The 15,682-nt window shown below is 45.8% G+C and overlaps 2 protein-coding genes across 22 annotated transcripts in view; both read left to right on the plus strand.

Moving 5' to 3' along the window:
* RAI14 (retinoic acid induced 14) overlaps window positions 1–11,213 on the plus strand; it is a 143,412-nt gene extending 132,199 nt beyond the window's left edge. For all 19 annotated transcript variants that reach the window (XM_026506780.4, XM_048224230.2, XM_048224233.2 and 16 more), the window contains 5 exons: window positions 1,881–1,999; window positions 2,653–4,188; window positions 5,356–5,505; window positions 8,721–8,786; window positions 9,363–11,213. In XM_026506780.4, coding sequence (XP_026362565.1) covers window positions 1,881–1,999; window positions 2,653–4,188; window positions 5,356–5,505; window positions 8,721–8,786; window positions 9,363–9,440 — 1,949 coding nt within the window. In that variant the 3' untranslated portion in view covers window positions 9,441–11,213. The remainder of the gene's footprint in view (window positions 1–1,880; window positions 2,000–2,652; window positions 4,189–5,355; window positions 5,506–8,720; window positions 8,787–9,362) is intronic.
* A 2,082-nt stretch (window positions 11,214–13,295) lies between these two features.
* Window positions 13,296–15,682, plus strand: part of TTC23L (tetratricopeptide repeat domain 23 like) — a 57,919-nt gene continuing 55,532 nt past the window's right edge. For 2 of the 3 annotated variants that reach the window (XR_008959195.1, XM_057312189.1), the window contains exon 1: window positions 13,296–13,522. The gene's annotated coding sequence lies outside the window, so the exon portion shown is untranslated. Of the gene's footprint in view, window positions 13,523–14,017; window positions 14,443–15,682 lie in introns of those variants that run through there. The other variant, XM_057312190.1, reaches the window with a different exon arrangement.

The following is a 15,682-nucleotide window of genomic DNA, read 5'->3' on the forward strand; positions in this document are numbered from 1 at the left end:
TACTTTGGATTTTAGATATATGCAAAGACACAGTGTTAATAAAGTCACACGCAATTGTACTGTCTTCACCAAGACAGGGTTTAATTTATTGCCTTAAGAGTCTATCCCGCGGGTTTACCCTCTAAGAATGTACAGTACAGTATCCCCAGAGTCCATTTAAAATGTCACATTCACTTTCTTAGCCTATTATGCATTTTATGTGTTTGGAACTTTTAACTTACAGAATTTAGAAATACTAAGCTTTCGAATTCCTGGCAGAGATCCATGTTAATTGAACACGTGTTACATTGGATTCTTTTAAAACCATCCATTATATTTTATTTTTTTAAAAATGTATTTATTTTAGAGCATGTGTGCAAGTAGGGGGAGGGGCAGAAGGAGAGAGAACCTCAAGGAGACTCCCCACTGAGCGCAGAGCCCGATGCAGGGCTCAGTCTTAGGACCCCGAGATCATGACCTGAGCTGAAACCAAGAATCAGATACTCAACCAGTGGAGTCACCCAGGCGCCCCTCCATTGTATTTGAGAAGTAATTTCTGTAGCTTAGAATTATAGTCATGCTCTGGTTTATTCCAAATTCACCAGACATTATATCAAGGGGACTCTATAAAGCTGTGGTTTAGGCACCAGACATCAGAAGTAAGCATTTCTTCTGATGTCATTTTGCATCCTTCCAAATTAAGATGAAAGTTTTCATCTTTGCATTAAATGGCTATGAGAAAATAATAACATAACAGTAAAGAATGTAGGTCAGCGCTATCAGATTGTGGTCTGTAAACTGTTGCCAGTCTACAGGAAATAAGAAGTTTGCACCAGAAAGCCATCCAGCAATACCGCTAAGCAAACTATTTTGTCCAGCAGACTTTTCTTTTTTCCATTGGAACACTGCTGAATGCCATTCTGGAACAAGGTTCTTGTCTCAGTGAGCACTTTGAGTAGCATTGCTTTAGATGCCATTTCAGCACAATAATCAGTAGGATGTCAGAAAGTGATGGTTTACCAACAGTGGGATTGTGGGATTCAAAGGAGACCATTTCCTGATGGGGTGGTCATCAGGTCATCGAATGCTGTAAGGAGGAAGCAGAGTTTGACGTGGGTCCTGAAAGATGCCTACAAGTAACCTAGCCGAAGAAATGCTGCAAGGGCAAGCTTAGGCATGAAGAATTAAAGCAGCAGCCTTGTGTTGAGAATATAGAGGGTATGATGGAAAGTTTGAATCTGAGGAAGATGTAATACTAGAGATCATGGGTCGTACACCTGAAAAAGTACATTGACACCAGATGATGGAGACCTTAACCCAGAGGAAGGAGTCTGGAGATTAATTTTGGAGAGAGAGAGTGATTAAAGCACTTGAACCACAGGAATGTTTTAGGAAGCATGTTTTAGGAAGATTAGCCTGACAGTGTTGGGCAAGGCTATATTTGTCCTATGGAGAGGAGAGAGAGCTTTGTTACAGGGCTGTTTGCAGGGTTTCCAAGCCAGGGGCTAAAGTTTGAACTAGAGTAACGGTGGTAGGGATAAGAAGTGAACCAGGATACTTCTAAAAGGATTCACAGAAATGGGACTTAGTCATGGGAGGAACAAAAAAGCAACCAAGGTATGATACTTAATCAGGCGAATGGAAAATGTATGAGCAAATCCCATCAGTTTTCAGATGAGCTGTATACATCCAGGCATCCGGTCCTGTGCTGGGGGTACCCCAGGAAGGGAACCCCAGGACCCGGGAACTGCTGTTCCTCTACCCAGCTGCTAGGGGCTTTTGTTCAGAGCCAGAGCCAGGAAGAAGCCGAGGGTTGGGTAGAAAGTGACTTGGTTAAAGGTCAGAGAAAGACTGGTTTAATTTTTTAAATATTATTTTAAATTGCTTTCCACTTTTCCAAGGTGCTGATAGCTTATTGGATATAAGTTCTGAAGCCGACCAACAAGATCTTCTTGTCCTGTTGCAAGCAAAAGTCGCTTCTCTTACCTTACACAATAAGGAATTACAAGATAAATTACAGGTGGGTACAGAGATTGCTACCACGGGACTCTTCTGTAGGGTCAGACTACGGGGATTTTTCAGGTTAGTCAGATGATATTTTGTTTTAAACATCTCCAGTGGTTTCTTCCTTTTTTAATATAGTTAGCCTCAAGCATTTTATAGTTTGAAATTATCTGTTTGTTGAGAGAGGAGGTATTCATTAACTCCATTTCTGTAAATTGCTAAATTGGTCAATCACACATAATTATATACTTAGTGTGTGTTATTTATGACATATACGTGTATGTGTGTGTGTGCATGTGTAGAGCTGATCATTTAGCAGATTTAAGAACTTAAATAAGAAGTAGCTGTACTAATAAGCCCATTGCCCCTTTTGGCAACTGGAATAATATGAGAAGCAAAGGAAAAATTACGAGTCAGAGGCTTTAGAGCCAAAACAAATCTCGTGTTTTTAAAGTGGCACACATCAGCGGTCCTAATAGAGCAAAGAATAAGCTTAGTGTCATTAATCGGCCTCTCATGTCCGGGACCATATTTTGTCAGGGGGCAAGGGTACACATAAAGGGACCCTGCGGCTCTCCCGTACATAAGCTTTGGGTTTGTTCTCTCCTCCCCGTTGCTTGCTCACCTGACCACATCTTTGGTGCCATTTCGTTCTTGCCTTTTTCCCAGGCCAAGTCACCCAAGGAGGCAGAAGCAGACCTGAGCTTTGACTCCTACCATTCCACTCAAACTGACTTGGCCCCACCCCTGGGCAAACCTAGTGACACCTCTCCCCCAGACTCCAAATCATCTCCACCTGTCTTACCACATTCTTCAAGTAAATCCACTCTGGACAGCGATGGCCGTATTCAGCAACTACAAGAGATTTTGCAAGACCTGCAGAAGAGACTGGAGAGCTCTGAAGCAGAGAAGCAGCAGCTCCAGGCCGAGCTCCGGTCCAGAAGGGCCGAGTCGGTGTGCGTGAACAGTGTGGAGATTTCAGAGAACAGCTCCGACCTCAGCCAGAAACTGAAAGAAACCCAGAGCAAGTACGAGGAAGCAATGAAAGAAGTCCTCAACGTGCAGAAGCAGATGAAACTGGGCCTCGTCTCGCCCGAAAGCGTGGACAGTTACTCGCGTCTCCGGGAGCTGAGGATCACCGAGGAGGAAATAGATGTGCTAAAGCAGGACCTCCAGAATGCGGTGGAAGAAAGTGAAAGAAATAAAGAGAAGGTGAGAGAGTTAGAAGAAAAACTTGTAGAGAGGGAGAAAGGTATGGTCATCAAGCCTCCCGTGGAAGAGTATGAGGAAATGAAAAGTTCATATTGCTCTGTCATTGAGAACATGAATAAAGAGAAAGCATTTTTGTTTGAGAAGTACCAAGAAGCCCAAGAAGAAATCATGAAATTAAAAGATGCCCTCAAGAGTCATATGACCCAGGAGGCCGGCGATGAAGCCGGGGACATGAAAGAGGCCATGAACAGGATGATTGATGAACTCAATAAACAGGTGAGCGAGCTGTCCCAGCTGTACAAAGAAGCCCAGGCCGAGCTGGAGGATTATAGGAAGAGGAAATCTCTGGAAGACGTAACGGCCGACTACATCCACAAAGCGGAGCATGAGAAACTGCTGCAAGTGACAGACGTATCCAGAGCTAAGGCAGAAGAGGCCTTGTCCGAAATGAAGTCTCAGTACTCAAAGGTGTTGCATGAGTTGACCCAGCTCAAACAGCTGGTGGACTCCCAGAAAGAGAATTCGGTCTCCATCACAGAACATTTGCAAGTGATAACCACGCTGCGGGCTACCGCCAAAGAGATGGAGGAAAAAATAAGCAGTCTCAAAGAGCACCTTGCAAGCAAGGAAGGAGAAGTGGCAAGGCTGGAGAAACAGCTTCTGGAAGAGAAGGCCGCCATGACCGACGCCATGGTGCCCAGGTCTGCCTATGCAAAGCTCCAGTCATCATTAGAAGGCGAGGTGAGTGTGTTGGCCTCAAAATTGAAGGATTCAGTAAAAGAGAAAGAGAAGGCCCATTCGGAGCTCGCCCAGATGAGAAGTGAGGTGTCACAAATGAAAAGGGAAAAGGAGAATGTTCAGGCTCTCTTAAAGGCCAAGGAGCAGGAAGCAAATGAACTTCGGCAACAATTCCAGGACGCTCAGGAAGAGCTGGCAGAAATGAAGAGACAGTCGGAGAGCTCTTCCAAACTGGAGGAGGATAAAGACAAGAAGGTTTGTGAGATTCCATTGCTGTCGCGTTTCTAGCTAGCACAGTTAACGTTTTTAGCGTTGGTTAGCACTGACCTGTTGTGAATGCACAAAAGGTCTGCATGTGACTCCCTCTGTCCCCACGGCCACATTAAGAATAGTAGGTTGGACATTTTTGTTTAAAAAAAACCACTGATCTTCTATCAGTCCCTTTATATGAAAGCATTTTCACCTATGTGGCATGTATTTTCCCTTTTAAAATTATTTTACAGACACTCTGCCAAGTGGCAGGGATCAGAAGTGAACCCACAAACTGAAAGGCATTTGTGACCCATCTTGAACTTCAACTCATGGAATCCAGACAGATTCTTCCATCATATAGAAACCCAAATACTCCCAGACTTAATCCTGCTTCCCTAAGCCATAGGAGCTTTGCTCTGAGTCAGTGGAAGGACTGCCCTCCCTGGCCCTTATTGTCAAAGGTGGACAGGAGGAGAAGTGGGGGGAATGTGGGGAGATGGGCTGGGTGTGGCTTGGAGGAAGGAGGAATACAAAGGGGGACTTGGAGAATAGCTCCGAGCCTGAATCCACTCTGCATCCCCAGTCCCCTGGGTCAGGTGTTCTGAACGGCACTGGTCAGAGCACTGTTGATCGTGTATTCCTTTAATATAATGAAAATTTCAAAAAGAGCTTCCAAAGCCAAGGGTACAGGGAGTCGGAAGGCAGAGGCCGGGTTGCAGGGAGGAGTTTACGTTAAAGCAAGATGTCCAGAGAAATCAGGGTTCCTAGAACTTACTCCTGGTTGCCTGTGTCAGTGCTATTGAATAAGACATAGCTGTCTCCAAATAAAGAATGCCTGAAATCCTGGTTCTGATTTATTTTTTCAACAATAGCCCCTTTCAGAATGAAAAAGGAAATTAGTGCCATAGCTTTTGTTACTCTCCGGCCTCAAAGCACAAGGTTTAATCCGGGGCCCTTATTTGAACATAGTGGCCTTAGAGGGCCATGTGGGTTTGCTGATTTTGTCACCTATTTCGTTTTGTGGGTTTTCTTTAAAAAATAAACAAGAAATTGTTCCAAAGCCTTGAGTCCCAGAAGCCAGTAAGAGGCTATGTTCAAGGCTTAGAATTCTCTGGAATTTTGTTTCTACAGGCTCTTTCTTGCCTATTGATAGTTTTCCTTTCCCGCCAGATCAATGAGATGTCGAAGGAAGTGACCAAGTTGAAGGAGGCGCTGAACAGCCTCTCGCAGCTCTCCTACTCCGCGAGCTCGTCCAAGCGGCAGAGTCAGCAGCTCGAAGCGCTGCAGCAGCAGGTCAAACAGCTCCAGAACCAGCTGGCTGTGAGTGGGGCTGGGGCTGGCAGGCCAGGCCGATTCCACGCACCTGCCCAGTGTGGGGGGGCGGGGGGTGGGCTGGGGTGAGGAGAGTCCCAGCCTCTGGGAGCGGTGCTCTGCAGAGCAACTGACTGAAGACTTTCAGGGTGCGGGCAGGCAGGAAGAGGGAGTGGTGGCGCTCCCGCACGTCACCTGCAACGACATGGGTCACCTGGGTCTTTGAGAAGGGAGGAGTCGGCTGGACAGTGGCGCAGGCTTCGTGGTTACGTATCTACTGACTTTTCACCCCCTGTCCATCTTTCTACCACGGCCACTACCGTCTCTGGCAGTGGCACGAACTTTTTCTTGTTAGGGGCCGGGATCCCTGATAGGTGTGTGTCTGTGCCTCTGAAGCTGCTTCTTGGCCCCTCTCCTTATTTGACCTGGGAAAGTTCTTCCCATAGCTGTAGTTTTTTCCTATGGCTATTGTAACAGACCAGCACAAACTTGGTTTAAAACCAGAATCTATGCTCTTAAAATTCTGGAGATCGGGGCACCTGGGTGGCTCAGTCAGTTAAGTGTCTGACTCTTGGTTTTTGGCTCTGGAAGTGATCTCAGGGTCCTGGGATGGAGCTGTGTGGGGCTCTGCGCTCAGTGCAATCTGCTTATCTCTCTCCCCTCCCCTCTGCTCTTTCCCCTCCCCCCACCATGCTTGCTCTTGCTCTCTCAAATAAATGAATCACAATCTTTAAAAACAATTCTGGAGATGATAAGTGTGAAATCAGTTTCACTAAAGGCAAGGTATCAGCAAGGCTGGTTCCTTCTAGAGACTCTAGGGGAGAATCCATTTCGTTGCCTTTGCTAGCTTTTGGAGGCCACCCAAATTCCTTGGCTCATGGGTTCTACCTCCAGCTTCAGAGCCTGTCACTCCAGCCCTGGCTCTGCTCTCCCATCTCCTACTCCCACCTTTGACCTTGCTTCTCTCTTATAAGGACCCTTGTGATGACATTTAGAGATATCCAGATAATCAGAATACACTTTTTCTCCATCTCAAGATCCTTAACTTAATCACAACTGCAAGGTCCCTGGCACCATATAGGTAATATTCCACAAGTTCTGGGAATTTGAGTGTGGACATCTTTGGAGGGCCATTATTTCACCTCCCACAACCTTTATTAAGGTTTTAGTTGACAAGGGGATGTTACATTTTCCACGGGAAGCCAAGGGTTCACCTGTCCTGGATTATCTCCAGTTTCCATTGACAAACAGGACCTGGACTGTAGGATTTCTTTGGTACAGACTTGAGACTGGTGAATTCGGGTCTCCGAGTCATTACTCTGGCTGGCCCCAGAGTACAAAAGCAGCTTTTTTGTGTTATCGGCTCCAGCAGTGAAGCAGCTCTTCAGAGCATTTTTCTGATGAAGTGGTTGTCACAGATTTATAGCTAAAATGCTGATGGTCATACAATCATTTTGACAGTTTTCAACACATTCAATGAATATATACAAGGTGCTAATGATCTAAAGGTGAATAAGACACAGTCCGTGCCTTCACCGAATTTCTGCTCGACAACTTTCCATATTCTCACTGTGGTAAGCACCCATTGCTAGAGAGATGCCTAGCATGCTCTGGGCAGACGGAGGAAATGTCTCCGAAGGCTCCTTGCAGGGGGCGATGCTTGTGCTGAGTCTAGAAGGGATAGGGAGGAGGCGGCAAGGACTAGGATGTGGCATTTTGATGGCCCTTGGCATCCTTGGCAAGGACAGTCCCAGTGGGGTGGAGGGCTGGAATCCGGCCTGCAGTGGGCTGCCCTAGAGAAGTGACCGAGGAGGCAGGCATCTGACGGGGCTGAAGAACCCAGCAGGAGGCAGGGGAGCCTAAAGTAGATTTGCTGGAAAGAGAGGAGCCGGTGACCAGAGGGTGAGGTGCTTTCTTCTGAGATTTCAGAGAGACGGAGGTATCCGTGGCTCATGCATGTGGATATCGCAGTCATCCAAATGGGATGGAAAGGAGGACAATGATCAGGAGATAAAGTTTTAAATGATTGAGTGGAGGTATCCAAAAGGTGAGAGGAAACAACACAGGAGGAGGTCCTAGGCCCACCTTCTAATGGTGTGACCTTCAAAGGACTGAGGTTTCAAAGGTTGTCTTTGAATAGGAAGGACAACTCATGTTCTAACACTCATAGGAAGGAGGTGAGAAGCGTATTGATGGACTTCTGTGGACTTTGGGAGCGATCTATATATGATGGTCTCAATTTTCACCCTGAAATAGGAGGAAAACCATCTCCTTAGAAAAGTTCAGAGCCAAGTGAAGGTTCCTGAAATAGTTACTGAGAGGAATTGGAATAATAGCTCAACAAGGAGAAATAAAAGCACGAGCAGCTGTACTGAGGAACCAGTTGAGATTGGTGCCCCCACCCTGTTCGTCTCCTGGGTTCACCGACAGCCGAATAATTGAGCTCCCTGGGGACTAGATGACTGGCTATATAGTGAGAGACCAGTAACTCTTCTTAAAAGAATAGATTTTAGGGGGCGCCTGGGTAGCGCAGTCGTTGAGCGTCTGCCTTCAGCTCAGGGCGTGATCCCGGCGTTATGGGATCGAGCCCCACATCAGGCTCCTCCACCGGAAGCCTGCTTCTTCCTCTCCCACTCCCCCTGCTTGTGTTCCCTCTCTCGCTGGCTGTCTCTGTCAAATAAGTAAATAAAATCTTCAAAAAAAAAAATAAAAAGAATAGGTTTTTAAAATTTAAATTAATAAATATTTGGTTATTGTAGAAAAGTTGGAAAATACAGAAGACTCTGGAAAAGTTTCTATAAATGGTCCATAATCCAACCAGTCAGAGATGGTCACTTTTTACATTTGTTAGGTTTCTTTGCACGATTTACTTTGTCTGAATGTGTCTGTGTATTTGCATAAATATGTTTACATATATTTCTTGCAACAAAGGTGGGATTATATAATAACTACTTTTTCATGAATTTTCTTCTAGAGTTGACATACCAAAATATGAAATAGGTAGATTTTTTTCCCGTAAGAGTATCAACAAATGTTTCCCTACAAATAGTGATAAGTGTTCAGTAATATACAATCCAGTGAGCCCAAAATTTTAAAAGCCTCACATGCTAGCATTTGCTGGAGGAAGTCACTTGGGGAGCATTTGGCCACAGCTTTCTTACAGTCTTTTGGTTTTGTTCTTTAAAAGTCTCCTAAGCTCTTAATGTCACATCTTCTCTTCCCAGGAATGCAAGAAACAACACCAGGAGGTCATATCTGTTTACAGAATGCATCTTCTATATGCCGTGCAGGTACGCTGACAGCCTGTGAAGTATATACCACAGCAGGTGTCACCCAACCCCCATCATTAAACCAGTAGAACAAATGAAAATTCAAGGGGAATCTTTTACATCGAGAAGCTTTAAAATGCCTTTTGCTTCGCTTTGGATTTTGTCAGGAGCCCTGCACCACTGAGGGCGAGCAGCCTCAGCATCTGTTGCGAAACGAGGGAGGATGTGGCTGCTACCCCCACCAGGAGCAGCAGCCCGGGCTTTATTTTCGGGCGTGCGCATATTCTCAGAGCCATCTTCACGGTCTCACCGCAGGACTCTTGGTGGCTCGGCTGGGCTCACATTTGCAACTGAGACCCAGAAAACCCTTTGCCAGAGGCTCTGGTGGACCCAGGCCTCCTCATCCTCCAGAGGGCAAAGAGCAGGGCCCTCTCTCTGTCCCTCGTAGAAATGTGGGAGTCGATAAGGCTAACATTCCTTTGGAAGATCTGGGGGAAACGCCAAGGGCTTCATCTCAGCCAGCCGTCCCATTCCCTAGGGGAGACTGCCAGGACTCAACTCAGGTTCTAATGAGTGTCTTTTGTTTGAATTTCCTAGGGCCAGATGGATGAAGATGTCCAGAAAGTACTGAAGCAAATCCTTACCATGTGTAAAAACCAGTCCCAGAAGAAGTAAAATGGATTCCCTGGCAGGACACTGCCCCCTTGTTGTCCGTCTTTGTGTTAGATCTGGCATTGTGGGCAACCACTGCCGTGGTGCTCACTCGCGATCTGCACCGTGGCCTCGCATAGCTTTCTCCCTTTCCAAAGGCAGCTTTCTGAGGACCGCGCCCTGGAGAAGACTGTCCTCCTCAGAACCGCTTAGAGACTTCAGAGCAGCAGGGGTGACACACGGTGTTACCCCTTCAGATTCCGGAGCTGGGGTCAGCCACACGCAGGGGGTCTGGTCCTGGTGCTGGCGGGTGGGCACCGTCCCCGGTGGCTGCCCAGCCGAGGGGCTTCGTTGCCTTCGTTGCTTTCGTCCCCCACTCAGGCCGTGCCGTTCAGCACAGAAGGGCTCTTTTTGCCTTTGGTTTCCAATCCTAAAACACGATTCAACTTCTGACCAAATTAGGCTGGCACTCCTTATGTGGTGCACGCTGAAGAGCCTTCATCCTGATTTCCTGTGGATTTTAAAACTCTCCTTCCTTCGTTTCCCCCCGTCTGCCTTACACGGCTCATCACGCTGCTCGCTCGGCAGCCCCGCGGTGTGCTGAGCACTGTTCACTAAAATCCGAAGCTGAAAAACAAAAGCAAATTGTTGACATGTTGCAGATTTTCTATGCAAACTGGCCTCCTGCTGTTATCCGTGAAGCTCAGGAATGCAGACGTTTGTGTTCAACAAGGGACGGTAAACTGCGTGTTTACAGCCAAAAGAAATGCCTCATAGTTCTTAACCTCAATTTTTTAAAAGTGTTTTTTTTTCTCTACAATATTTTTATTGGCTCTTAACGATGTTTTCATAGCTAAACCCCTACATAAGCGAAATCGACATTAGACTCTATTAACGAAGTATTTTTAGGTAACCGTGCTTGCGCCTTTTTTAAAGCCTTTTTCTTCAGAGTTTTCCGCTACAGCCAAGGGTAGTTATGTATTTATTCCTATTCCAGACTCACCACGAGCTGCCACCGGTATCCCTAGACTTTCTGCCATGGTGTCCTTAGACTGTAGCACATTTCCTTCTGCCCACTGAGTATTTTTGAATGCCCCAGCTCTACCAGCGCCTGTAAATGATCTCCGGAAGGACTGTTAGTACCCGTCACTTTTCCAGCATTGAAACTAAAATCCCAGTATGGTACACGTGATGGTGCATAGCAAAGGTCATGGGGGAAAATATTTTTGTTCACTTTACTTTCAGGTTAAAGGTGTTTGAACTTGCTTGCAGCTTCCTTACAGCATTGTTCGTAAGGAGGGATGTCAGCTGAGCACGGACCTCTCCGAAGTGTATAACTAAAAGGGCAGCGGCCTGTCCTGACGGCCCACGTACCGTAGGGCCGCCTGGGCGCCCAGCGTGTTTGGCTGTGTCAGAGGATGTGTTCATCTCTATTGGATGAGGACCAAGGACAGCAAAGCAAAAATGGCTTTCAAGCTTGGTGTTACTTTTCTCAAGTTGTTTATAGTTCAGCAATTTCGAAAATGCTCCAAAGAAATGTGAAAGGACTTTTTGTCACAGCCCTTAATACAAGCAAGCCCCCCACTCCTGCCCCCGCGCAGAAATGCTGCAGAGTATAAAACTTGAGACATTTTGTAGGATGCCTGACAAAGTGTACCCTTTTATCTTGTTTCAGGATGCATATTTATTATAAGTACTCTGGTTAAATATTGAAAAGTTATATGCTGTAGTGTAGCATTTGGGCCTTTGTAATTTACAGAAGGTATTGCAGAAAATAAACTTTTGTTTCGTTTTGCATCTCTGTTGTTGATTTTTGGTGCATTCGTAAGCATATGGCATATGTGTCTGGCTCCCGAGGATCGGGTCGGTGGCGCTTGGGTGTGATGGTGTGTTTTGCCCGAGTCACACTCAGTGGCAGGCAGTGGTCCACAGCCTCTCACTATATGTCACCTCCTTGCCGTCTCCTAGCATCTTTAATCTTGGACTCTGACTCCCCTTTCCACTTTTGAAGACCCCTCTGATTACACCATGCCCACCCAGATAACCCAGGAGAATCCTTAATTAAGGTCAGCCGATGAGCCCCTCAGCCCCAAGCATCAGCCCCTTGGGGGCAGCTGTATCATGGCTCTTCAATTCAAAACTGCCTCACGGTTCTCTGTAGTCTTTGTCACCATTTAAAAGCTTCCATTAGATTGTTTTTTCTCTTCTGTCCTTTCCCTCTTTTGAAAAGGTAATACATGCACGTGCTAAAAAAAAGTCAAATACCTTCTAGGACAGTACAGGGATAATTCATTCCTAAAACACTCTTTAGGGTGAACTCTCACAGGTTGACTCATAATTAAAACACCCAATGACGGGGCTTCTGGGTGGCTCAGTCAGTTGAGTGTCTGACCCTTGGTTTTGGCTGAGGTCATGATCTCATGGCTGTGGGGTGGAGCCCTGCACTGGGCTCCTTGCTCAGCGGGGAGTCTGTTTGAGAGATTCTCTCTCTGCCCCTCCCCCCACTCTAAAAATGAATAAATAAATCTTAAAAAGAAAAAAACCAAGAAACCCACCAAGTGACAATGAAATGGGAGCAATTATTTAAGTAGCTCACGTTCTTTATCATAATACAATGGGCCGTCTCCCTTTACTCACAACACGGTTCTCCCACCTCGACTTCAGCTCGCCTCACTACACACTGTACATTTTTAATTGGACCTTTAATGCCCCCCCCCGGAAAACAAAAGAAATCAATGAAAATAATGCAAATGGCATATGAAGTTGTTAACTATTTTAAATTATCAAGTGCATGCACCCTGTGAGGAGGACTTCCTTCAACGGAGGCCAGCCGTTGAACTCAGAAGATGATTTCCTGGAGAAACACTACACTCAGCTGGGCACCTAACAGCTGCACCCAAACCAGCGTTCTTGGAAAGATGGAAAGAAATGCTTCATACCGAGGCTGGGGTATGAGAAGAAACTCCCAAGTCTGGATGACTAGATGTCAATTGAAAGAAACTGAAAATAAATCTCCTCCAGTCCTTAGTTCCCCTCTCCAGAAGCAACAGCTGTTCAGTCTGTTGGATGACCGGAGGCCTTCTCTGTCCGTATGTACCCGTAGGCATGTATTTAGTTTGCCCCTTTAAATACAGAAGTGTATTTTATACACTCTTCTGGACCGTACTTTAAAAGATACTTAAGGGGCACCTGGCTGGCTTAGTTGGTAGAGCATGCAACTCTTGGGCTGGGGAGTTCAAGCCTCGTGTTGGCGGGGGAGAGCTTACTTAAAAAAAAAAAAAGATACTTAAAATATCTTAGAGATTGTTCTCCGTTGGCACACACATCTAATTCTTTTTAACTGTTGCATAATATTTCATAGTACGATTGTGCTGTATTTTATTAGTTCCTTATCGATGCTTCCGGTATTTTACAGCCCTAAAAATGATGGGATGACTGCCCTACGTATGTCTCTATGCACACATGTGAGGACTACTTGAATAATTTTCAAATTGCCCATTTTCGCAATAATGCCCATCATATGCTACAAGAATGCAGAGAAAAAAGAGTAGAATAGTGTCTGTGTCATCACAGTGTGTGAGAAAGAATGGCCTTTTTCTTCACATTGGTTGAATAAGACTCATCAATTTGTTTTCCTTACATAAACTTGGAAGACAGACTGCAAAGCCTTTAATAATTAAACCCACCCATCTTCAGATAAACACATGACATGCTGTGTGGGGGAAATGCTCCCAGAACGTGTCAAAGCACAACCCTGTGCAACGTGGCATAACTGGAATGCGGGGTGCTGACAGCAGCAGAAACCCTATCCAGCAAAGACGGGGGTGATGATGCTTTGTGAGCAAAGTTAAAAGGCCGACTGCAAGGCAAAGAGGGGGCTGGGCAAAGCAACAGACCAAGGCATTCACAGAGTAGCAATTTCTGTTCCCCTCAGGGCAAAGAACTCAAGCATGAGAGTTGCATATTTGTGAAGCGATCAAAGGACAAGAGCTCAGCTATGATGACTGCGGTAAGGCCATTGGAGCCCATGGGTTGAGGGAGCAATCGATGTGGGTTCCAGCAGATGGAAAGGCTCCTCTGAAGAGTTAAGTCCCCAAGAGAAAGAGGTGAGTGGAAGGGAAGACACTCCTGCACATTCATTATGAACCAAGCCCCCAAATGGGAAGAAACAGTATATTCAAGTACTGTGACGGGATGTACCGGATTATAAATGGGAGATGGGCAGGGGAGAGAAACGAGCAAGACACCGCCAAATAATAGCTTTTCACAGGAGGAGGACAGGTAGTAAGCGTTCCCTATGTCACTTCTGGATGTTTTTAAACTTAACTAAGCAAATCAAGTCAGGTTAAATACACTGAGGCAGAATAACGGACCACCCCCCCACTCCCCCCCCAACCCTCGTCCCAAAGAGGTGCACGTCCTGATCCCTGGACTCTTAATATTTTATGTGACATGGCAAAGAAAAGTTAAGTTGGCAGAGAGCACTAAGATTGCTAATCAGCTGCCCTTAAGCTTATCCTGGGTTATCTGGTGGGCCTGATTTAATCAGAAGGGTCTGTTAAAGCAGAAGGAGTCAAGAGTTAATTATTTAAAGATGCTGCACTGCGGGCTCTGAAGGTAGAAAATGAGGCCACAAAGCAAGGAACGCAGGTGGTCTCCATGCGGAAAAGGCAAGAAAACAAAATTTTCCCCGAGAGCCTCTAGAAAGAATCAGCCTTGCCCACACCTTGTCTCTAGCGCAAGGACAGCCATCGCAGACGTCTGAGCTCCAGAACTAGCACATAATAACCTCGTGTTGTTTTAAGCCATGAAGTTGGTGGTCACTTGTTACAGAAACTGATATACATACTAAAGGGCCAGAATCTCTGCTACTGGAGAGTTCCTGAAGATGATCCCAAGTTTCTTAAGTGTTATTGAACATTGATAATAAGTCAGACGCTATGTTGAATGCTAAAGGCTGGATGGTGAACCGTAAGAGCTCTTGCCCGCAAGGAGGTCCCACTGATCAGACGGGGCCAGCCACCTAGTGAGTATTCAGTTTTCATGGATGGGTGGGTGGATATTTAGATGAATGGATTGCCTATAGGGCCTTGCATGCTTTTTGCTCTTTTGCTGACCCATTCTTCTGTCTCCTTCTCATTCTTAATTGCACTTTTGCTTTTCCTTGAACCCACCAAATTTGCTCCTGTCTCAGGGCCTTTGTACTTGCTGTTATCTTTTCTTAAACTTGACGTTGTATGATTGCTCCTTCTACTTACTCTACTCAATGCCACCTTGTCAGAGAGGCCTTCCTTAACTACACTGTATAAGCTAGCACACCCTACATGTCCGCATCACTTTCCAGATCTTTTATCTGGCTTTTTCTCCATATAATTTGGCACTTCCATGTAAGGTGGTTCACCCAGCTGAGGGAGGGAGGAGGGAAGGGAGCCCTAAAATCCAGCCCACCCTCTGTTCCCAAAGCTTTACTGCTTAGCAGGGGCCTGAGTCTGCCTGGAGGAAGAGGCTTGCTTTTTTCTTTTTTCTTTTTCCCTAATTCACACAAACTTGTTGCCTATTCCCCTGGCCCTGTGCCTTTTTCTAACTTGCAGAGACATCAGAAAACCAGTAGCCCTATTTTTCTTCACCTAGAATAGAAGGTCCAGAAGAGCAAAATCTTTGTCTGTTTGTTCACTGTTGCTTCCCTAACGCTTAGAACAGTATCGGGCACATAGCAGGTATTCTTCAAGGTGCATTTTTTCCTGGGTGGGTGGACAAATACATGGGGCATGTGAGTGATTCACAGAGAGCGCCAATATAATTGTGAACGTCAAGATGAGATTGCAGATGGAGAGTATGGGAGCTCAGAAGTAAGGAATCTAACCTTGTCTTAAAAGGACAGAAAATGTGTTTTAAGAAACTGCACAGTCCAAAGGAAAGTTTATTTGATTTCCTTGTCCTTAAGTTTCACAGTTGTTGGGGTTAATTTGGAGTCAATCACAGTTTATTTGGAGATGGAAGAATCTAGAAGTACCCTGCACACATGCTTCCTCTGTGTGATTCTGCAATAGCAGTGCTTGCCTCTTCTACCTCAGGATCAAGAGAGGGACTGTGCATGAACACACTATAGAAGCTCGGTGTCCACCCAGGTTACTAGCATCCCATTCCAGAGTTATGAACAAACCGAAAGCACATTTACCTATAACTAAGGTTTATATTTGGGGACAGGGCGAAGATGGCAAGGGAAGGAAAAAAACAGCACATGGGTTTGGAACTCTGACCGTTTA

This window comes from Ursus arctos, unplaced genomic scaffold, assembly GCF_023065955.2.
Source record: "Ursus arctos isolate Adak ecotype North America unplaced genomic scaffold, UrsArc2.0 scaffold_15, whole genome shotgun sequence".
In the NCBI taxonomy this organism is placed as follows: Eukaryota; Metazoa; Chordata; class Mammalia; order Carnivora; family Ursidae; genus Ursus; species Ursus arctos.